General features: G+C 30.4%; 1 protein-coding gene and 2 long non-coding RNA genes across 7 annotated transcripts; 1 reads left to right on the top strand and 2 right to left on the bottom strand.

Annotated features, from left to right (window-relative positions):
* Positions 1-1,794: 1,794 nt before the first annotated feature.
* Positions 1,795-5,634, bottom strand: LOC114178953. 5 transcript variants are annotated; one of them, XR_003603405.1, is made up of 6 exons: positions 5,358-5,634; positions 4,947-5,071; positions 4,747-4,874; positions 2,883-2,959; positions 2,381-2,672; positions 1,795-2,081 (listed from the first exon to the last, which is right to left on the bottom strand). It is a non-coding gene; the product is annotated as an uncharacterized LOC114178953 (long non-coding RNA). The 5 variants fall into 5 exon arrangements; XR_003603406.1 differs by lacking the exon at positions 2,381-2,672 and having other exon boundaries at positions 1,795-2,117; XR_003603404.1 differs by lacking the exon at positions 2,381-2,672 and having other exon boundaries at positions 5,358-5,633.
* LOC114178955 lies at positions 2,679-13,887 on the top strand. Its single transcript, XR_003603409.1, has 4 exons — positions 2,679-2,878; positions 3,165-3,217; positions 3,711-3,767; positions 13,518-13,887. It is a non-coding gene; the product is annotated as an uncharacterized LOC114178955 (long non-coding RNA).
* Positions 9,849-13,626, bottom strand: LOC114178952 (probable LRR receptor-like serine/threonine-protein kinase At1g74360). Its single transcript, XM_028065109.1, has 2 exons — positions 13,353-13,626; positions 9,849-13,198 (listed from the first exon to the last, which is right to left on the bottom strand). Exons 1-2 carry the CDS (start codon positions 13,414-13,416, stop codon positions 9,975-9,977), a joined length of 3,288 nt encoding a protein of 1,095 aa, XP_027920910.1. The 5' UTR covers positions 13,417-13,626; the 3' UTR covers positions 9,849-9,974.
* Positions 13,888-23,655: the final 9,768 nt, after the last annotated feature.

Raw genomic sequence — 23,655 nt, 5'->3', positions numbered from 1 at the left:
ACTATATTACTAAAGTTGTCAACATAAAAAATATAAATTATTATCATCATAAAAGTACTACTACAAGAAAACTCTTAAATAATGATAAATCTTAGTTACAAAAAATATGTTAGAGACCAATTTCCTAATTAGAGACCAAATAGTCAAAACCTTGATAACTAATGTTTAGTGAGCAATTTTGAAACCAATTATTTTGGTAGTCAAAACGTTGGTAGGGAATGTTAGTGACCAATTTAAAAATCAATTCATAGTAAAAATTATTTTAATTATCAATTTAGAGATCAATTATAATTTTTTAGAACTATTTTAATTGTCAATCTATTTTAGTTTTTAAATTGGTACCTAAATTGTTTACTATATAGTGATTAATTATTTGTTATTACTAAAATTTGTCATTATTATTCAAAGATTTTCTTGTAGTGAACTACGACTTTATAAATTAGATACTTACTTCATTAATAAGGATTCGATAAAGTATCGGACACGGATACGTGACTTGAATTGAAGTATCAATGCATCATATAGCATCATAGGTAATTATTATTTTTTAATTAAATAATTAATATAAATGCATATATAGGAAATTTCAAATTTATGAATTATCATAAATGCATATATTTAATTTTTTTTTGTTTTTATCTCAAGTGATTAATATTTATACTTATAATTAATGTTTGTTTCCATTAATACTATTATGAATTGCATTTACTTATATTTAATACAATATTTGATGTTTCATTTAATTTATATCATTTTTAATACTTGAAATTAATAATAAAATTAAATACTTCATTGAATTTTAATTCGTGTTGTCACATGCATACGTTACTTTGAAAAACTTAGAGAGAGAAGGATGTTAATAACTTGGACGGACAGACTGGACCTCAAATTATAAAACTTATTTTTGGATCTCAAGACACAGATATATGCTATAAGATAAACGGACCTCAAATTATAAACCTTATTTTTGGATCTTAAAATACCGATATATATGTTAACAGATAAAAGAGGATGAATGTATTAATATCGGAAAGAAAAACTATAATGAAATAATTTGCTACAACAAAATTTTTAAATAATGATTAACTTTAATAATAAAAAATAATTAATCAATATAACACCTAATTTAGGTATTATTTTATAAATTAAAAATTATTTATAACTAAAATAATTTCAAAAAATTATAATTAATTTATAAATTAATAATTAAAATAATTTCTATTATAAATTAATATCTAAATTAATCATTAATATTAATTATTAAAATTTTGATTATTAAAATAATAATTTTTAGTTCAAAAATTAATCTTTAAAAATATTTTTTTATCACTGAAATTGTTCATTATTATTTAAAAAAAATTATAGTACTTCTAATCAACTTAGCCAATTGCTATATCCGAGCCACGGTTGCACCTTCCACACACACAGACACAACCATATGATGAGTCATGTCTTTGAGATATGGATTGATGCTTGTGTTCCCTTATTCGCAGTTGATTGTGGTCCTTGATTGGCCAAGTGCCCTTATAAAATTCCTTAAAAAATGAAATGACTAAACGGATTAGTGGTCCCAACTCCCTCATTTGGCACTAAGCAGGGATATCATATACATATCCTGAGACCACACTGAAACTTTGAAATTATTCCTTTTAATCTCCTGGGGCCACAGTAAATGATTTAGAGTAACATTTGTAAAAAGCTAAAGCTTATGATTGATATGGAATACCCATATACATGAGTATAATTATCATAATAATAGTTTGTTTAAAACAAGAAGTAAAATAAATCCTTTTGTCTCATGCCAGTACAGTTCTTTTCTGTTAATTATTAAATTGTTACTATAGTTAAAGGATGAAACATACTTATACAACGGCTAGAGATATTTTAATCCAGTGATGGACACTGCACAAATTTTCTATAATATTAAGTACCGTTTGATGGTGATGGAGTATGAGTTAGATGATCACATTTGTCCATATTTTGATCCAGCTTCGGTTCTGTGAGAAACGGACCCCAGCATCAAACTCAGCTAACGCTCACTGCAACTCTGGCCTTGTCTTATTGACTGGTTTTGGCATCGTCTGGAAATTGATCACACTAAGTCATTGACCCTTTTGCTAGCAGGGTAGTGCATTCAATAATAATAAATAATTAATTAATTGTGCTCATCAATGAAACAGTAATGATTAAACGTTAAAGACTAAACGGTCCCATAATAAAAAAGTTTTCAAGTTTCAACAAAGGAAAATTGACAGATAAGCACATCTCATATCTTACATGTAACTGAAAAGAGTGGAGGATGAAAATTTTTAAAGGAGGATTTGTTTGTGTGGGGAGAGGGGTTCATCTTTTCCGAGGGAAAAAATCCAAAAAAGACTACCTGTAAAACCCAGGAGGTTTGGCTCTATCTGGTGGAACTATTTGTTACAACCAAGGCTTGGTTGCCGCCTTTGCCAATTGTACCCTTAATTCTTCCTTTTCTCCCCTCTTTTTCATGGATTTTCTCTTGTCTCTCCCCTCACTTCTGTCTCCTTAAATACCCCATAGGTTCATTGGCTCCAGAAGCAAAAACTACAGAGACCTGCTTGGAGTTCAAAGTCATTTTGACTTGAGCACAAGAACTAGAGTATTCCCCTCCTCTTTGATAGCCTCCTCTTACTCATTCTGTCCCTCTGTTACATAATTAAGGGTACGTAGCTCTTTATTTTGCTGTCAAATGAAACTGTTTCTTTCTCCCACTCATCTCATCACACTCACACGTGAGACAGTGAATTAGCTAGCCTTTACCCGGTGTATTTGTTTAATTAAATCTTTCTGAGTATTGGAATTTGATACTGTATTGTTTTGATGATGCAGATTCTAGTCAAGTTCAAGTGAGGTACCTTAATGAAAATTGTTATATCTCTCCCATTGGTGAAATGATGCGCTTGCCTGGCTCCCTGAATGCCATGTAAGAAGCCTGCCAAAGAAATTGTCAGCCTTTTTATTTGGCATGAGGGGAGTCATGCAGGCAAACTAGTCAATCATATATGAGGAGAGTTGTACATTTTTAAAGATACAATTGCTATTTATTATGATTGGTAAAATGGTGAATTTGCCTCACTCCCTGTATTCTATGTAAGAAGCTTGTCAAAAGGAACTCACAGCGTTTTCACCTGACACAGGGCGAGTCATACATGCAGGCTGAAGTCACTCAATCAGATATGAAGTAAGATATGTAAGTTTTGATGATGTCGATTGTTATTTACTCTGATTGATGAAATGATGGAATTGCCTGGTCCTCTATATGCCACGTAAGAAGCTTATAAAAAAGGATTTAACAATCTTATTTATTTGGCCTATGGGAGGTCATGCAGGCTCATTAGATTTTTAACCAATCGTCATGAAGATATGTTAAAAATACAAAATCCAAAGGGAAAAAGTTATCCATCAACTTGAAAAGAACAGAAGAAAAACAAATTTAATTGACCAGCCAATTAGAAACAAATCAATGGCTTTCAAATTCCAATTAGTTCTGAAACTGAAAGGTACCTAATTAATAGTATGCATAGAGCTTAGGTTTCTTTAAGTTATCGGCCTCCCATAAAACGTTAGCATGATTGTTCTTTCCATCATGGAGAAGGTAACCAAACCAACTAATAAGACCAACCACAAACACTTATCATGTATAAGCATCACATATGAGCACTAAAGTATGTCTATGATAGCAGTGGCAGAAGTTTTCATTTCAATGCTGATCGTTTGTAGCAGCGCCGCCAGCATATATGGTAACAACCTTTTCATTTCACATTTATTTCTCATGCAAACAACTATTAGTGTCAATTTTATGCACGGAATTGGAAATGGAATTGGTGCTTGGAATTGGAATTATGACCTTTGGATCTTCATCTAGAATTGGAACAACTCTAAAGTCCAATTCCATGGAATTATAATATAATTAAAGCGAACATTTCTCAGTTCCAAAGCTCTACCCTCTATATTACAATTCCTAAGTTCATCCTCACTATTTTGTTGTTCCTCCGTCTTTGTTGCTCCTGCTACCAGACGCAATGTCATCACCCCTACCATGACAATCCCTACCACCAATCACTGCCACCTGACTCCCACTGATTGCCGTCGTGGTGCCACCCCCTTGACCAACTACTACCACTCCAATCATCGCCGTCCATTTTATTACCACTGCCAACAATGATTGCTACCGTGTCGCTCTCATAACTTTGTTTGTTGCCAACATCACCATACTCATTCCCCCCACCCTCGATAACCACTGTCACTCCTACCATCACCAATCACCATTATTATCACATCAATGGTCATCACCACTCTGCCACTCTTGTCGCTATATTTCCACCACCTATCTACCCCAACCATTATAATTGTACCCACAACTACCCCTAGCTAGAGATGTCAAAAAAGGAAATTGAAATTAAACTTGGAATTGTAATTGTAATTGTAACCTCTAATTCATTACACAACACAAACATAGGAATTATAATTCCAAACCAATCAGAATAGGAATAGGAATTGCAATTTTGAACAACAATTTCAATTTCATGCACCAAAAGAATCCATATATGTTTTATAATGGACACATTACTAAGAAAATTTTAGAAACCATGCATCACTGAAAATTTAGTGAAAAAAAAAATAGGATAAATAATTCTTCTCAGAAATCATACAGTTAGTATTCATAAGTAAAAAGGTATGGCTACAAGCATAACAGATTTAAAGACATATTCATCCTACCTTAAAGTGAACATTGGGTGAAATATTTTAGTCAAAAACAGGACTTGAGGTGGCTGTAGAGAATACTGCTCCAGAATAAAGTAAGCTGGAACCCGCACCCCTCATAAGGAGTCTCAGAGGGACCCCAACTGTAAGCAGAACAAATCAAGCAAATGTCAGAATCATCACAAACAGGTCGTAATTAACAATAGTCAGCATACCTTGATAAGACCCTTCCATTTAAAAATATTAGAATCAACAAAGACTACTTTAATATCAGGATCAACAGTCTTTCTCTTGCTGCACTTCTTTGTACTCCTTGTACAGCCAGCCTTGCCTTTGATGCCTGCACTTAAAAGGTCAAAGATCAAGTTTATTATTGAAGAATAAACTTTAAGACAAACGCAAGAGATGGCATCAAAATTAGGAACAAACAAACCACCACCTTGCAAGGTTAATAAAAAATATAACCTACACACCATAACAATTACATCTGTTCAGATTCATTACCCATAAACAAGTCCAAATCACACCAATTATTATTAACAATTGAATCCATCACGAGCTCTAACCAGAAAACTTAAAAAAATAAAAAATAAAAAAACACACAAAAATAGTGAGGGACAATGAACCTGCATGCCGGATTGCGCAACCTAGAGAACAATTTAATTGCAGTGTTGAGAGATTGACGTGTTTGACTGTGCCTGAGTGTGAACAAATGTGAGAAAAAGTAAACAAGATTCAGAGTACAAAGTATGGAGAGTAATAGATGGGAAATGAATGAAAAAAGGTAAAAAAATGTGCCAGTGAAACCCTAAAAGAGTGGAACACCCCGCTATGAAGACGGTCTTTGGCACAGTTGACACCCGCGTTTTGCTCCATCGATAGAAAAAATCCCAATAGTTTTAGTTAAGAACTTGTTTAGGGTAAAAATTAAGATTAAAATCAAATTATATATAAACTAATTTGAATAATTTTTATGTAAATTTTTATTTTTAATGTAAATTTAAGTTCACTTTTACTACGTAAAAACCTATTCACATTTTTTTTCTTATTTTAGTTTTTAAGGTTTTTTTTATGAGTAAATTTGTCCAAATATATATATTTATTCTACATTAAAATGTGTAACTTGTCTAAACACTTTTTTTGAATTAATTTTCATTGCAAATAACTGAAAAGCCTACAAAGAGGAAATGCTATAAATATATGAGAGAATTATACCACCACAAGTTATAATTTGTTTTACCTTTTTAATATTAAAAAGTTTAAGACATATATTATATAAAAGGAGTTAAAATAATTTGTAAAGAAATAAATAATTTGGTGTAAGATAAAAGAAAATATAATTGATTCTCCCATCTAAGTAAGCATAACGAAGTGTTAATTAGTATAATTTAATACAAATATAATATATATATCCAAAAATAAAAGTTTTTAGGGTTTACTTGTTTTCTTGGTAGTGGTCATCTCATATCAAGTGTCCACCTGTGCTACATATGTTAATAAATCCATATGCACAGTATCATTGACATAGGTTAAATCTATTTGCATAACATTATTGGCATATATCTTAGATTTGTGTGTAGAATATCATTTGAATACATATCATCATATATGTCATTCTCAAATATAATAAATCATCATTTTCATTTTCTTAATATTCTATGTCCATTTTTCATGAACACCACACCTCACAATTCACAATGCATATCAATCACAGCTGTATAAACTATATTTATGACAATATATCCCTATTTAATTTCAAGTTAAACAACAAAAAGTAAAAGTATTGTGTACATAAATGGTGGTTTGAGTGGACATTCTCACTTTATAATCATCCCTCAACAAGATGGAGAATTGATTTAATATCTTCTATTCTCAATCTCAAACGATAGTAGATATCTATCACTTGAGCAATGTAATCTATCTCTTGAATATTTGGATAAAACAAGTATTGCTTCCTTCAATGTAAGAGAATTTATCCTCTACATGTATTTAAATTATATTTATTCTAATTTAATTAGATTCAATGAAATTAATCAGCTATCAAAACATTAATTCAGATACCAAATTTAAATATCTCCCAAATTAAATTAACATCAAATAACTTAATTTAAACTAATAAATTTAACAAAACCTAAATCATATTTATCAACATGTACATTTTCAACTAAAGGATCTATCCTAAGATGTAATCCAACTAAATATATATTTTCAATAATAAAAATTCTTTTTTAAGTTGAATATTAGGGTTTTTTTTTCTTACCTTAATTCTTTTACTTATTACAAAAATATATCCCAAAACTAGATAAGTTAAAAAAATTCTAACTTACTTCCAATAATTATTGTTTAAAATATAATTATAAAATATACATTGTTCTTCATTTTAGTTTTTCTTTTCTAACTTATAAAAATAACTCTTTACAAAATATTTCTTATAAAACTAGTTCTTGAATAAAAAAATAGTTAACATATTAAAAAAATATAAGAGTGAGTGTACTAACAATAGAACAAATTATACATAATTGTGAGAATCCATAAATAATTGTTTTTTTTTTATATTAGAAAGGATTTTTTTTTATTTAATTGAAAAGTAGACTTCAGTTTTTTTATAACAGAAGAAACTTCTTCGTCTCTAAAAGAAAATTCAGGTTCTCTCTTCTTTATCTTCTTGAAAATCTAAGGCTATAAAACTTATTATTATGAAGAGTTCTACCAAATACCTTGATCAATTTCATCTTTAGGTAAGTTTTCATTTTTGCCATTTGTCTTGTAGAGCAAATCTATTTTCCTCGTATCATGCAGTTTTTTATTAGATTGCATGTAATCTCTCAGTTTTATAGATGAAATTAGATATAGTTGTAGTTATAAAATCATTCTTGATCATTGATCGAACTTTTTTGTTGTGTAGCTAAAATAATGTAAGTGGGGGAGTTGTGTAAGGGAAACTAATCTTTTTGAAAATTTTAATGTTATATAGATAAATTCAAAAATTGTGGTACAAACGGTGTACTGCATGTTTGCGTAAAGTTGAGAATATTTGTGAGAAGAGAGAGTTTGATGAATAATGTTAGTAGTATGGTATTTTATAAATATAGAAGGTTATGAAAATTTGAGAAAACGTGTTTGATTTGAACTCTAAAAGTATAAACATATGATGTTGGGAAACCATTGAAATACATAAATTAGTTCTTAAAGAAATATTAGCAATATGACATTGTATAAAGCGGTTAAAGAAGAACTGATATATAAGAAAAGTGAGGAATGAGTGTGACCTTGATGATGCTATAGTGAAGTTATTGCAAGTATTTGAAAGATGGAATATATTTGATGTGGTATAGTGATTTTTATAGAATTGATGAATATGTAAAAAGTAGAGATGGGAGCATGCATTGAATAATGTAGTATTGAATGTGGATGTTTATTTTTTTTTAAGAGTTCAGTAGGATTATGTGGTTGTTATAATGCCAAGAAATTCTTTTTTTTTTCTTATTTGAAATGATTCATATGTTACTAAATTGTTTCTTTGAATGCCACCAATTATGTTTATGATTATGTTGAGTTATGCTTGATATTGTATGAGTAATTGTGAAGATTTAGTGTGTTTGGGTTGTCAAATTAGTTATTTTCAAGGAAAAAATGCTAATATAAGGTGAGGTCTAAGTGTATTGAAGGAGATTTGCTACATGAGATTATCCTGACTATACTAGTATCTAACTCATATAGAGGAAGATAACTAGGTGGTGAGCGTCGAAGGAGACTTCATTTAACAGACTGTGTGATATGAAAGAGGATCATATTTATGGAGCTAATGAGATTAACCCTGTCAGTACTGATGAAATGAATGAGTTATCTGTGATAAAAAGTTGTAAAGAAGGAAGAGATGAGAGTCAGTATGACAGGTGCAAAGTCTTATGAGTCCATTCCATACACTAGTCTTCCGAAAGTCTGGGTTTAGATATTACTCCTTAGTTTGATGTTTTGCTGATTTTTATTTTATACATCTCAAGGATTTATTTTGACAATTTTTTTATGAAAATTACAGAATTTTCAAATTGGATTTTATTTATGTCATAATTAGCTTATCCTTGCAATTTTGTGTGTCTTTTATTTCTTTTCTTTTGTGATGATCATATTTTAAATAGAGAGAGCAAATATAGGAATTGATGGTCATAGTAGAACCAGAGCTGGAACGAGTCACTAAAGGAGTAATATAGAAATATGTTAGATGTTTTGTTATAGCCTTTTGAAAAATTGTATTAAGGGTGCTCACAAAGTTAAACTGCACTGATTAAATACTAATTTTCTATCTCGCCCATAAATAAATAAACCAAATAGAGCATAGCAATAGATGATTAAATTGTACAATAGAGTGAAGTTGTAAACAATCTCAACAAAAATAGTTGTACAAAATGGTAGTGTGGATGAAGCAAGTTGAAGGTAACTCAGAAACAAAATACATTTGGTGGTTATAAGTAAGCAAAATAGAATAAGGAAAATTCGTGATTAGAACTAAATAGGTAGCTCCTCTTCTTCTTCTTTTTTTCTTCTCTTTTTCTTCCTCTCTTCCTCTTTTCTTCCCCTCCTCCTCTTTCTCCTTATTTTGTTCTTCTTCTTCCTTCTTCTCTTCCAATTCTGACCACTACCATTGAACCACTATTGTCGTTGCACCTCCTCCTCTTTCTTTTCTTCCTCTGCCTTTTCTTCCTCTTTTCATTGAACTTTCTTTGATATGTGACAAGAATTTATCAATAGAATTATCCACAAAATTAGTCATAGATACATTAGTGCCGGAAATAACTGTCGGTAATATAAATTATAATTTACAATAAATCTTATTGACAAATTCATCACTGATGAAAATATCTATTGTTATTTAAATTCTAAAATTCTTTAATAATTTTGAATTTAACATTGAATTTATTTATGTCAATAAAAATACACTAGTAATTATAAAGATTCTTACAGTTGGTGTTTCAAAACTACATTTATATTTTAGAAAGAACATATTCTAAATAGTTTAAATAAATTAATATTTTCAAAATACAACTAATATTATACAGATATATTATCTCAAGAGAGAAAATAAGACAAAATAAGGGAAGGAATAGGTGTTGAGAAAATTGAGGAAGTTGTTTAACACTGAATGAAGTTTGTGTGCAGATAAGAAAGAATGAACTGTGCATGAGATGAAGTGTTTGTATGTAAAATATGTTACATCCTAGGCATGAATTCCTAAACAAAAATGACTAAACAAGGTATCCATAAGTGGAGTGGTCCTTGAGGTTAAATATCTTAATCAGCATAGCAAGAACCTCTTTCATGTTCGGCCTAGCCTGTGGTGCATCAGCTGTGCACATCACCCCAATCCTCAGCAACTCAGTCATCTCCTCAGCCCCACCAACAAGCCCTGAACCCATCAGAAGAACTGGCACAGAGCGATGATGACGATGATGATGATGATGATGGTGTCGTCCATAACCCATAACTCGCCTCGCCCATTCCACCAAGCACTCTTCCCCTCCATCCACTGCTCTTCTTGCCGCTGCCAGCTCCATGATCAACACCCCAAAACTATACACATCCCCTTTTGTAGTAGCCTGCCATGTGTGTCCATATTCAGGTGCAACGTACCCCACTGTCCCAGCCACCATAGTGCTCACATGGCTATCCCCAACATCAACCACTCTGGCAAGCCCAAAATCAGTTACCTTCGCCTTCCCATCTTTATCTAGTAACACATTGCTCGCCTTCACATCTCTGTGCACAACAGAAGGGTAGCACTCGTGGTGTAGATACACCAGTGCACGTGCCACATCGATTGCCACTTCTAACCTCCTCCTCCATGTCAAACATGTTCTGTCGGTCACTACATCCTCCAAGCTTCCACCTTCTATGTACTCATAAATCAGTATCTTTTCTGACTCGTTTAGGCACCACCCGTAGAGTGTCACCAGGTTCGGATGAGGCCAACCAAACCCATGTCCACTCAGAACCTCCATTTCGGCCTTGAATTCCTTCTCACCCTCCAGGCCTTCCCTTTGGAGCTTCTTCACCGCCACTTGTCTGCCGTCTGAAAACACTCCCTTGTACACTGTTCCAAACCCTCCTTTTCCTATGATTCTGTCCTCCGAGAAGCTGCCCGTTGCTTTCAGAATGTCGGCATGTGTGAAAGCTGTCTTGTTCAAACGGATGACCTTCACTGTGTCGGACATCCATGGTGAGGATCCGGAGCTGCTGGAATCAAGCCACTGTTTTGTGTCCCTCAAGAGGTATCTTGGTTCCTCTGAAGGGCCTTTCACCGATACGCAGACTAAGACAGTGAGAAGTCCGCATACTACGAAAACCAGGGTTATGACCGCAGACACCAAAAGCACAGGTAGTCTTGAGGACTTTTTATGCTCTTTCTGAGAGGTGTCGTTTCTGTCATTCGTGGTGTTCTGAATAAACTTGGGTAGAATCAAAAGGGGGTTACCTAAATATGAATCTTTTTCAAAGGTAGCGAACTGTCCGGTTGATGGGACCTCACCTGATATGAAGGGATTGTATGAGATGTTGAACTTGTTAAGCTCTGTCAATTTGTTCAAATTCGTCGGAAACATTCCCGAAAAATTGTTGTACGACAGATCCAGATTCATCAGACATTTCATGTTGCCAAGTTCTTGGGGGATTTCGCCTGAAAACTCGTTTCTTGTGATGTTTAATACCACCATGGATATACTTCCCATCTCTCGAGGTAACTTCCCAGAGAGATTGTTGAACCCCAAGTGCATCATGCTGAAGTTGACCATTGACCCGATCTCTGGAGGAATTTCACCACTGAGCTGGTTCGAACTTAGCTGAATATACCCGGATATCTGTGTCACACGAAAGGAAGAACCAGGTGCGCAAAACGGGAAAACACCATACCCTTTGATCAATTTGTCCCAAAGTTCTCTGCATTTTTTCCTTGTTAAGAGGTCATACACAAAGCTGAATGGAGGATAATCTGCAGGTATCCATCTCTTCATTGCCAAACATTCACCAGATCCAGCAACCATTTTATAGTTTCGCCTATTGGATTCAAATGTGGTCATGGCATTCCTTCCAATTCTGGACAGTTCAGAAGGCAATTTTCCAGAGAGCATATTGTTGGCAAGATTTAGCCATAATAAGCTTGAACAGTTTCCCAACTCTGGAGGGATTTCTCCGGTTAAAGAATTGTTTGCTAGCATCAACCATAAGAGGGAGTTTAACTTTCCAAGGGTTGGTGGTATAGACCCAGTCAAATTGTTGAAGGCAAGGTCGAGCGCTTGCAGTTGAGTCATGTTTCCAAGTTCCGGAGGAATTGATCCATTGAACTGGTTGTAGCATAACATTAGAAACTTCAGACTTGACATTTGAGAGATCTCAACTGGTAACGGTCCTGAAAAGTTGTTGTAGCTTAGGTCTAACCGCCAAATGTTTGGCAATGTGAGAATTCCTGAGGATCTCAATCCTCCAGTGTAGTCATTTGAGTGCAACAGAAGAAAACTCACTTGCTTAAATTTCCCGAATATCTCTTGTATTTCCCCACCAAATCGGTTTCTGCTCAAATCCAAGAAGGTCAAATTGGTCAGGTTCAGAAGGGACTCAGGAATCTCTCTTGAAAAGCTGTTGTTCCCCAAGTACAATGCTTTGAGCCGGGAAATGGATCCCATTTCAACAGGGATACCCCCGGTAAATTTGTTACTAGAAAGATTCAGACTGCTTAAATTCTTGCAGTTAGCAACCCCCTTAGGTGCCTCACCAACAAATCCATTTTGTGAAAGGTCTAGTTCTTCAAGGCTGCAATTCAAAGGCAAAGCTTCCAAAGGAATAGTCCCACTCAGATGGTTCTCCGCGACAGAAAACATTTTGAGCCTCGCAAACTTCATCCACAAGCCTCCACTCAGACTGTTGGTGCTCAAATCCAAGTACTGCAACTTGAGACATTGGTCAAAGCAGTTTTCGATCCTTCCAATCAAGTTGTTATTACCTGAGACGTTGAGAGTGACTAAATTGTCACAAATGGCAGGGAAATTCAACCCAATATCCCCAAAAAATCTGTTATTTGACAAGTCCAGTGTGTGCAAGCTTCTCAATCCAGTCAAGTTCAGCTCCCCTTCAAGAATATTATGTGATAGGTTGAGATGCTCGAGCTTGTAGCAGCGCCTCAAGTCCTCGGGAATCTCACCAGAGAGCGTGTTCTGAGAGAGATCAAGGTGCCTGAGTTCAGTGAGCTGCGAGAAATTCTTGAATATCTCACCGGTGATGTCACTCCCAGGAAGGCCTATGCGAACCACCCTCCCCGTAGCACTGCATGAAATTCCACTCCATTGACAGGGATTGGAGCTATTGGTGTTCCAGTCTTTGTACGCTCCTTTGTCTGCAAGAATTTTGCTGTCCAGGTACGATTTAAGCTTCAGCAAAACCTCTTTGTCTGTTTCCAAAGATTCCCCCGCAACAACTTTACCTACCAAAACCAAACCCAAACAAGAAATGCCTCGGTTAACTCAAAAACACAAGTTAATATAACATAAATCACCAACCTTTGCAACACAATAAAATAATAATCCTCAAGAATACAACAAAGCAAATAAGAGGCTGACACAGAGAAGAATCTGTACCTGAAAGAAGGATCAAGAAAAAGAACAAGAGTAAGGCACAAGAATGAGGTTCCTGCTCTGACATTAATGTTGCTATGAGGAGTTTTCCTTCTCTCTTCTTTTTCTCGTTTGCTTCTCCTCTTGCTTTTCTTTATTGAGAAAAACTCATGTGGTGATGATTGCCAGAATAAAATAAGAGTAACTCAAGAACGTGAGGAATTTGAAGCCATTGGGAAGCGTGTTGGACTGGGAGGTGCAGCAGCAGGGGGACAAAAAGGAAATCGCAACAGGAATTTTCCTTTGCATTATATGTCTACTCGTTGAAGATACGTGTGTGTTGAAGTCCCGAGAATTATTGTAATTTAATGAACGGTTGCTATGATTTTTGTGAAAACAAAAGAAGGGTATGTGTGTATGTATGCTCTGCTTGATGTTGTTTGTTAATGAATGTGAAATGGGTCGCGTGTTTCTACTTTGGGGGCATTAATTTATTCAACTATTCATATTTACGAACAAGGAAAAGATAAAGAAGCTCACGTTTTGGAGCCAGAGACCGGTCGAGCCGCCCTTGCTGACCGGTTCGAACAAGATTGGCCCGCACGGGTTTTAGTTTGACCTAAGACTCAACAAAACAGCACAACCAGAACACGGTTTACGCTGTTCTTGTTCGTAATAGGAGTTTTTTACTCTCTTTTTTTAAGTAGAAAAAAGAAGTACGTAATAACATTAGTGATGTAGCAAAAAAAGTATTATAAACAATGTTTATGTGACGTCATAAATAGAATGAGACGAGCGTTTTGTGAATTTGGTGGAAATTTTGGCAAGTGTTAAGGGGACAGCATATGATAATAAGGTAAGAACGCAGTTGGATTTAGACGAGGTTGAATGAAATTGAAAGTAGTTAAGAATGGTTTGAATAGGCATAAGTGACTTTGGTGAAGGCAAGTAAAGCGAAAGGAACCTCATACCATAGCACAACAATTTTGGTGATGCAGTCCATATCAGCTTCGTCTACCACCACACTGCAATACCCTTTTTCCTGTCATCATTTTTATCGCTTTTTGACTTTTCTTCATCATTTTTTCCATCCCAATCAATAAATACAAAAAAATTAAATAAAATCATTTCATTAGAGATTCTTATAAATGTAAACAACATTATTTATCACTAGCGCGAACACGCTCCGGCGTGTCTATTATACATTTTATACATTTCGTAAATATCCGTGATATTATATTAATAAATAATAATAATGTAATGTTTTTAAATTAATATATAAAATAAAATTATATTTATTAAAAGTGTAGTAAAATATATAAAAAAGATGAAAGAATAATTGTTGATAAATAGAAAAAAAACAGTGATTTTTTAAAAAAAGCTTATAAAAATAATGGTCAATTTTAAAAAATATAATAAATAATTATATTTTAAAATGATAAAATTAATATTTTAAAATATGGACACAAAAGCTCTTTATATATTATTATAGATTAATATATATATATATATATATATAAAAGTGATGCGTAATTGTAGCTAATAAATTTAAAGTATGAGTAATTATTATTATGCTTTTTCTTTTGAAAAATTTTACATGTATTAGTATTAGTATATAAAAATTGTCTATAAAAATTTAGAATAGAGGGCCTTACGGTTATTATTTTTTACACGACTTTTGCAGTTACGATAAAAGATTTCTTGATAAACTTTACGCCAAAAAAAACATCAATTTTATACAGTATTATGTATTAAATTTAAATATGTTTTTAATATTTATAAAAAGAGTGAGTTTTGATTTTAATTTCTGTAATTTGATTAAAAATATCACGTTAAGATCTATAAGTATATAAATATTTTAAATATATAAATGTGTGCTTAGCGGCTAATTGGCATTGAGTTTATTCAGATCTGAAAGTGAATATTTTTTTTTTATTTCTATTATTATATGATGACTTGGTGAACTACTTATGAATTAAATAAGTATTAGTGTTATGATATAATAATAGTGTTTCATAACTAAAAAAAATCTTATTATATCTGAGATAAATATTATTTTCTACTTTAAAATAGATACCTATGGATTGAAATAGTTATTTAAAGTTTTAGAAAGATGAAAATCAAAAAGAAATATTTTATGATAGCCAAAACTAAAATTACATATTGTTTAAGAATTAAAAAAATAGTGATCTCAAATTTTATGAAGATAAAAGACAAACATTTTTTTTTATAAAGATTAAAATCAAAGTTAATGAGCTTATTTTAAACATATTAGAGTTTATTATTATTATTATTATTATTATTATTATTATTATTATTATACAAAATAAACAACGGACACAAAAGTATTTTCTTAGATTCGGAAATACATATGTAAACCTATTTAATATATATATATATATATATATATATATATATATATATATATATATATATATATATATTAAATACCTGTCATTTTTTTATGATAAACTCTGTATTTTTATCCAAAAACGAGAAAACTTGTTATTTTCTGAAAATACAAATCGTTAGCGAACTTTTACATCATTTGCATGGTAAGGCTTATTGATCAACAGCTCTGTCTCTATCCCATCCTCCACAATTTGAAATTCTATCAAACTACTTTTGATCAGACTTTCTTCAAAATTACGTGATTATTACTTTTTTTATTTATTTTTTAACATTTTCTTCCTAACTCTCTTTTACAGATTAGAGATATATACAAGTTGACTTAAATTAATTTTAGATAAATTCATAATCTAATTTAATAAAAAAAATCTTTAGATTAAATTAGATAGAGTTCCTAAATTGTTAAATTCTATTTGGATCTATTAGGTAACACTTTTGAAAAATATATTTTACTGTTATTTGTAAAGTAGGGGAGAACTGTGTAGGCAGGGGAGCATGGTAATTGAGGGAATAAGGAAGTGGAGTTAAAAAACTTTATGTTCATCTGATATTTACTGTAATTACTTCATATTTTTTTTACAATTTCGTAGAGTTAAACTTGTGATTTCGCTGTTCTGATTTTGAAATTCAAGTTAGTTTTTATTGGGCTATAAGCTGATTAACATTAATATCAATTTATCAACATGTAAAATGTATGGAAAATAAAATATAATTTTAAAATTGTATTTTTAATTAATATATTGTTCTAATGCACGATATATGCATTTGCTGCCATCATATTTTTAAAATTATTTGTAAACATAATAAAATTATTCAATTCTACTACGCTAACGTAATTATCTCAAACTAATGCTAACTTTGACTTTGGTCTTTGGTTTCTTCCTAAAATGTATACGTGAAAAAATAATTAAAAAAGTTGTCAAGTAAAAAATACTCAGTTCAAGTATCACCTGACATTAAAAAAATTTAAGTTACTTAACTTTGAAATTAAATGTTGCTAAAACTATGTTCCCTTTTGTATTTTAATTTATCCTTAACTGAATATGATAGGAAAAGTTGCATATTATTTAACTATGTCTTATGTTTGGTAAAGGGTCACGGTTCATCTCTTCGTATCTCGACCCAGTTTTGGATTAGTCGCAAGGTGAGTTTAGTTTTATATATTTTGTTAACTTTTACACAAATTAAAAATAAAGCAAGTATGGTCTGATACATTTTAAAAATATATATATTTGTTGTTTCATATATTTGATGATGACATGATGAAAATATAATCTATTTTCATTTTGTTCCTCATAATTTTTTTTTTTTAATTTTAGTTCGTCACTTGTAAAAGTCTACGGAAACGATTTTTATTCACTTCACAACGGTAGATAGAGATATGTTGCATTGCATCACATCCCATCTCAAAATGGCTATAAATCTAGATACACGTTGTGTTCTGAAAAATTAAAATTAAAATAATTATGATCACAATCAAATTATTAGAATTAAACAAAAATTATTACTCTTACATAAACTAAAAATACTTATTTTTTAAAAATTTAAAATAGGAATTCAAATAAGAACATGTGATCTAAAAAGAAAAGTGAAAGATTTGTAAACGAAAAAAAAAAAAGTGACGAAAATATTCAATGCGCTCGTGCGTCCAGCCAAGGAGATTAGACATGTCACTGTTTCAGAAACGTTTTTTAAATTCATGGTTTGACATTTGTCAGACACGTGGCGCTTTTTATAATAATGGTTCAACTTGGTTAATATGTGTCGGGTAATAAAGAGTTCATAAGTTAATCGTCTCATGTGAATTAAAGATAAAAATAGTTTAGAATATATTATTTAGCGGATCTTGCACTTGATAGAGGGAGTTATGGCCTTCCAAATTTTTTTAAATCTATATATTTTAATATATAATTTTAAATATGTTTTTTAAAATTCAATATTTTTAATATATTTAATTTTTTAATTTTTAATTTTTTTTCATATATTTATATTTATATATAAAATAATCTTTTTTCACATTTTCAATCTTATCTTTTAAATATTTTTTAAAATTAAAATAATTATTTTGTTAATAATATCTTTTAAATGATCAATTGTTTAATTTAACCATATTTTTATTTAACTGTTTTTTAGATTTAATCATTATAAATAAAAATTAATTAGAGTAAAATTATAAAAATATTTATATTTAATTTTATAATTATAATAATAATTATTATATTTTTTATTTTTTATTATCATAAAAAAGTAAATATAATATTTTTACTAGTGTATATAAAAAATTTGGATATTACTCTTTTGATTTTAATTTTCTTTCAAATATATTAAGTTGGTTTTTCATTATTTTCAATCTCAAATTGATCTATGCAATTTGATTATTTTTTGTTAAACTTTTATCAGGTCAAGATTTTTTAATTAAATTAAAGTTGTGAATAATCGTAGTTTGCTTCATTGGTATAATTAACATAATTCAAGTATGAATTTTGATGAAAAATCTTTGCAACGTTTTAAGAGATTTCACAAAAAGAATCAAATTGCATCAATTTTAAAAAATCGGAACCAAATTGAGACTAAAAAAAATTAGATTACCAACTTGACATTTTTGGACAAAAAATGAACCAAAAGAGTAATTCAACCAAAATTTTGACACCCCAAAATATTGGTTGAAGATCCTGTAACTAAGTATAAATCTTACCTTATATATTGATTTTATAAGTTGAATTATACTTAAAGTTCAATACTTAACATGATATCAAAGTTAATCATTGTGTAAAGCTTTTTCTAGTAAATTTTGTGTTTGTTGAGCATATAGTTTCACTCGCTATCGAGATCCTATTGGACCACTCATTAATATCTATTCTCACAGGCAACGGATAAATATGGGATTTTTATATGGGATAGCATGTAACGAATATTTTAATACTCGTTTATAAACGGGTTGGGTGCGAATATCATATTATTTGTACCTATAGTATTCGTTATCCACAAAAAATTCAAGTTTAGTTTATATTTTGTTAAGTTAAAGATAATTAAAATTAAAATTTAATTTATATTTTATCAGGATAAATTTAATTAAAATTAAAATTTAATTAAATTTTTATTTATTTATTTTAATGTAAATTTATGGCTTAAATACCTTTTTGATCCTCATTTTTGTAGTGTTTGTTGCGGATGGTCCTCATTTTCACATAATGTTTAAAATGGTCATCATTTTCGCAATTCGTGTTTTATTTGGTCCTTTTCTGTAACGCCGTTTAAATCATTAATGGAGCATTGTACATGTGGCATGATTTGTATTAGGGTGTATTACGTGTATTGTACATGTGACTTAATTAGATATTTTGGGATAAATAAGTGAGCTAGGGTTTTGGTAGGGAATGTTTGGGCAGTTGGTGAGTTTTGGCAATCTTGTTCCTCCATTCCCAATTGATATCAGGTATTTGTACAGAAATAAGGTATTTGTATAGAAATCATGTATTTGTACAGTAGAGATACCTTGGAGGTATAGCAATAAGGTATCTGTAAGCATCAATATTTAACTCTTTAATTGTTAAGATCACTCTTTCCCAAACTGCTAGGTGTGTGCTCCAATTGGGAATGGAGGAACAAGATTGCCAAAACTCACCAACTGCCCAAACATTCCCTACCAAAACCCTAGCTCATTTATTTATCCCCAAAATCTAATTAAGCCACCTGTACAGTACACGTAATACACCCTAATACAAATTGTGCCACGTCATTCGCAACAAACACTATGAAAATGAGGACCAAAAAGGTATTTAAGCCTAAATTTATTTAAATTTTATTTTCATAATTTATAAAAAAAATATTTATATATATATATATATGGATACCCATAAATTTTAAAAAACTTTTAGATATTTTTTAAAAGAATATCTAATAGATAAATAATAAATTAAATTCTTTATCACATTATCACAGATCAAGTAATGAGTAAACATTATTTTTGTCCAATTCGTTGACTTAGCTTCTTTTTAATAACCAGCTTTAGTTAATCAGCAACCAAATCAATAGTATTAATTAAATAATAGTTTTTTAAACTTATACAATGCCTAAAAAACAAGTAAGTCGGGCCTCACACTTAGTTTCTTAATTTGCGACATCAAATACGTTTAAATTAAGTTAAACATATTAAGTGGTGAGTAGATGAAAACTGTTTGGCTCGAATATAGGTAATACTTACTTACTATCTCTCCTTTTTAGAAAAAGATCAGTGTTATTATTTATTCTATTAAATATACATGAATACTTACGGATGTTTTTTTATATATATTTTTAACTTTAAATAAAATTATTTTTAAAAAAAAAATTTAAAATATAAACTTAGATAAAAAGTTAATATTAATATTCAATTCAAATCAAATTACTTACTACAATACTAATACAAAAAAAAAAATTAGTTTTTGAAAAGAAGTTAAATAAGTTGTATTACAAAAAAACTATTAAATAATAATCATTTTAGTGGTAAAAAATTGTTAGTCACTACAATGATCAATTTACAAAATAAAAAATTTAATGATTATTAAAATAATCATTTTTATGAATAAAAAACTATAATTGATTACTAGATTGATTATTAATTAATTAGAGACGAATTTAAAAACTAATTCCTTTAATAGCAAAAATTTTGATAGCTAATGTTAGCAACCAATTTCCTTTAGTAGCCAAAATCTGAGTAGGTAAATTTTAGAAATCAATTTAGAGACCAATTATAGTTTTTTATTCATAATAGTGACTATTTTCGTAATCAATAATTTTTCATTTTGTAAATTAATATCTAAATTGGCAACTATAGTGACTAACATTTTTTTTTTTTGGTAAAATTGGTTGTTAATGAGGGATTTTATGGTAGTGTTGCGCTAAAATATAAATTTTAAAAAATAAATAATCTTTCAAAACAATTTAAATAGAAAAGTAAAAGGATTAACTATATTTTTCGTTCATAAACAATAACATGGTTTTGGTTTTCGTCCATATTTAAAAGTTTGATCATATTAAGTTCTCATACCTAAGAAATGCATGAATACAATCATCCTCACTTAACGACATTAACTTCTTTGGACATGGCAAATGTTGAGTCACGTCAATCCTTCATTTATGGACATGTGACATGTGTAAGTTTTAAGTGAAAAGAATTATTCTTCAATCTTCTAGTTTGTTTCTTTATTTTCTCCATTTTTTTTCTTCTTTGGAACTTGGGGCACCTTCCCTCTTTTTTTCCTAAAACGCCAAACACGAAACCACCATGGGTGACTCAACAAAGTTTTCGTCTGGTTACCGCCAATCGTCATGCCAAAAACTATGGTCGTCACCAGTGTCGAGGCAAAAGTGCAATGAAGAGGATTGGAGAATAAATGGTGATCGTAATGTGCTCTTCACAAGACAATTGCCCATCTTCTCCTCTTTTAAATTTTTTCTTCTTTCTTGTTTTATTCTCCTTTAAATTGGTGGACGCTTGAACAACAACATGAAGATTAGTGTGGTTATGAAGGAACAATTGGATGATAAAGGAACCTCGATAGGTTCTGTGTGGGGTTGTTAATGGGTTGAGTTTCAATTTTGGTGGATTAGGGATTGAACTCAAGTTTAGATGAATTGGTGCAATTTGATTTTGCAAACTGAGCTTGCAAGACTCGTTGAAGTTGTCAGGGATGGTCATCTCTGTAAGGCACCTCCCCATTGTTGTGTGCAAGGGAGTATTATGCTTTGTGTTATGAGTGTGGATGGTGAGTCAAGGTGGTGATAGATTGAAGTGTTGGTTGTGTGCTACTCGATGTAGATATGGTTGATTAGAGATGAGATTGAACTTGAGTGGTGATGTGTTGCGGATGAAGATTGAATGAGGTGTTGTATGAAGGAATGAGAGAAATTATGAGTGTTATATGTTATGTATAAATGGCTTTGGATAAGGGAAGAAGTTGAATTGGAGAATGGAGAATTAAGTATCCTATGCATGTTAGGTGATGAATGTGTTGTGCTAGAAATTGAAGGAAAGGGATGGATGTGGAAGATAGTAGTTGGAAAATTGTAGAGAATAAAAATAGTAAAGTGTTAGGTTGTGTAGCATATAAACATGTGCTTTAAAAATGGGTTAAATATGTTTTTGGTCCATAAACTTGAAGTGAAATTGAAATTCTTTCTTGTTCCAAACTTTGATATATTTTGGTTTTCAAACTTAAAAAATGAATTAATATAGTCATTTTAATTCAATTACGTCAGTTTTTTTTTATGTGTCAAACACATTTCACATTGACGTTTGAGTTATTTATGCCACGTTCAAGTTCTAATGCTAGTCTAGAACGTCGTTTAACATGTACAAAAAATTAATATTTAGGACCATCATTGTTAAAGTTTAGGACCAAAATATAACAAAGTTTGGGACATCAACAAATTTCATTTTCACTGCCTAATTTAGGAAGTAAAAAAATATTTAATGCTTTAAAAATATACCACATGTCCAAAAACAAAGGATTGATATGGTTCACCTGTTTGCCACGTTTAGATAAGGAGAACTATGTTCATGCATCTTTTTAAAGATGGGGACCTAACAATGTCAAACTTTAAAATAGAAACTAAAACCAAAAGTACATTATAGTTTAAAAACAAAAACATAGTTAACCCAAAATAAAATTATATTAAGTCAAATTTTAAATGTTAAGATTAATATTTATCTCATTAATAATATTATTTTAATCAATTAACTTTTAAAAAAATACTCAAATAAAATTTACTAGTAATTATTAACAAATAATAAATATTCACATATTGAATATTATGAGATACTCATTTGTCTCATCAATAAAAATGTAATTATATATATGTTAGGTTTAAGAGAGAGAATTTTATTGGGGAGATACAAACATCAATGAGACATGAGTTCAACCACATAAGGTATTGACCGTAGCGGATCTTTGAAGTGACAAAGGGGGGGCCATGGCTCCCCCAATTTTTTATATTTATATAATTTTATGTTATTTTAAATAATTTTTTAATATATTTTGTTAATTGATTTTTTTATATATATTCATATCTATATAAAAGAAACGTTATTTTTTTATTATCCATATTTATTTTTTCATTTTACCTTTTAAATATATTTTAAAATAAAAATAATTATTTTATTAATATTATCTTTTAAGTAATTATCTGTTTAATTTAACCATTTTTTATTTATTTATTCTTTAATTTTAATCATTATGAATGAAAAATAATTATAGTAAAATAATAAAATTATTTATATTTAATTTTATAATTATAATAATAACAATAATTATTATTTTATTATTTTTTATTATCACAAAAAAAATGTAATGTTTTTACTAGTTTGTGTAAAAATTTTGGAATTACTCTTTTGGTCCACATTTTCGCTCAAAAATATCAAGTTGGTCCTTCAGTCATTTTTAATCTCAATTTGGTTCTGATTTTTGTAAAAATGATGCAATTTAGTCATTTATCGTTAAATTTATTAAATCAGATCAATATTTTTCATCAAGATTGAAGTCTTGAATAAAAATGGTTTGCTTTTTCAGTGTAACTGACATAATCCTAATATCAATTTTGATGAAAAATCATTGATCCACGCTTCAAGAAATTTAATGAAAGGACCAAATTGTATCAATTTTTAAAAAATAGAGACCAAATTGATACTAGTAAAAATTAGAGAACCAACTTGACATTTTTGGATGAAAAAAGGACGAAAAGAGTAATTCAACCAAAATTATGGCACCCCTAAAATATTGGTTCAAGATCCGCCACTGACATTGATACCACTCTCAGTCTAAAACCTTAAGACAGTAGATTTATGGGCCTTAATTCTTATACAGTGCTCTACTTTCTCATTTCTAGTCAATGTGAAAATTAGACTCACACTTATATTCTTAACTATATATATATATTA

The sequence above is a fragment of the Vigna unguiculata genome, chromosome 3 (assembly GCF_004118075.2).
Source record: "Vigna unguiculata cultivar IT97K-499-35 chromosome 3, ASM411807v1, whole genome shotgun sequence".
NCBI classification, from domain to species: domain Eukaryota; kingdom Viridiplantae; phylum Streptophyta; class Magnoliopsida; order Fabales; family Fabaceae; genus Vigna; species Vigna unguiculata.
This window is presented reverse-complemented; position numbering and strand designations above follow the sequence as displayed.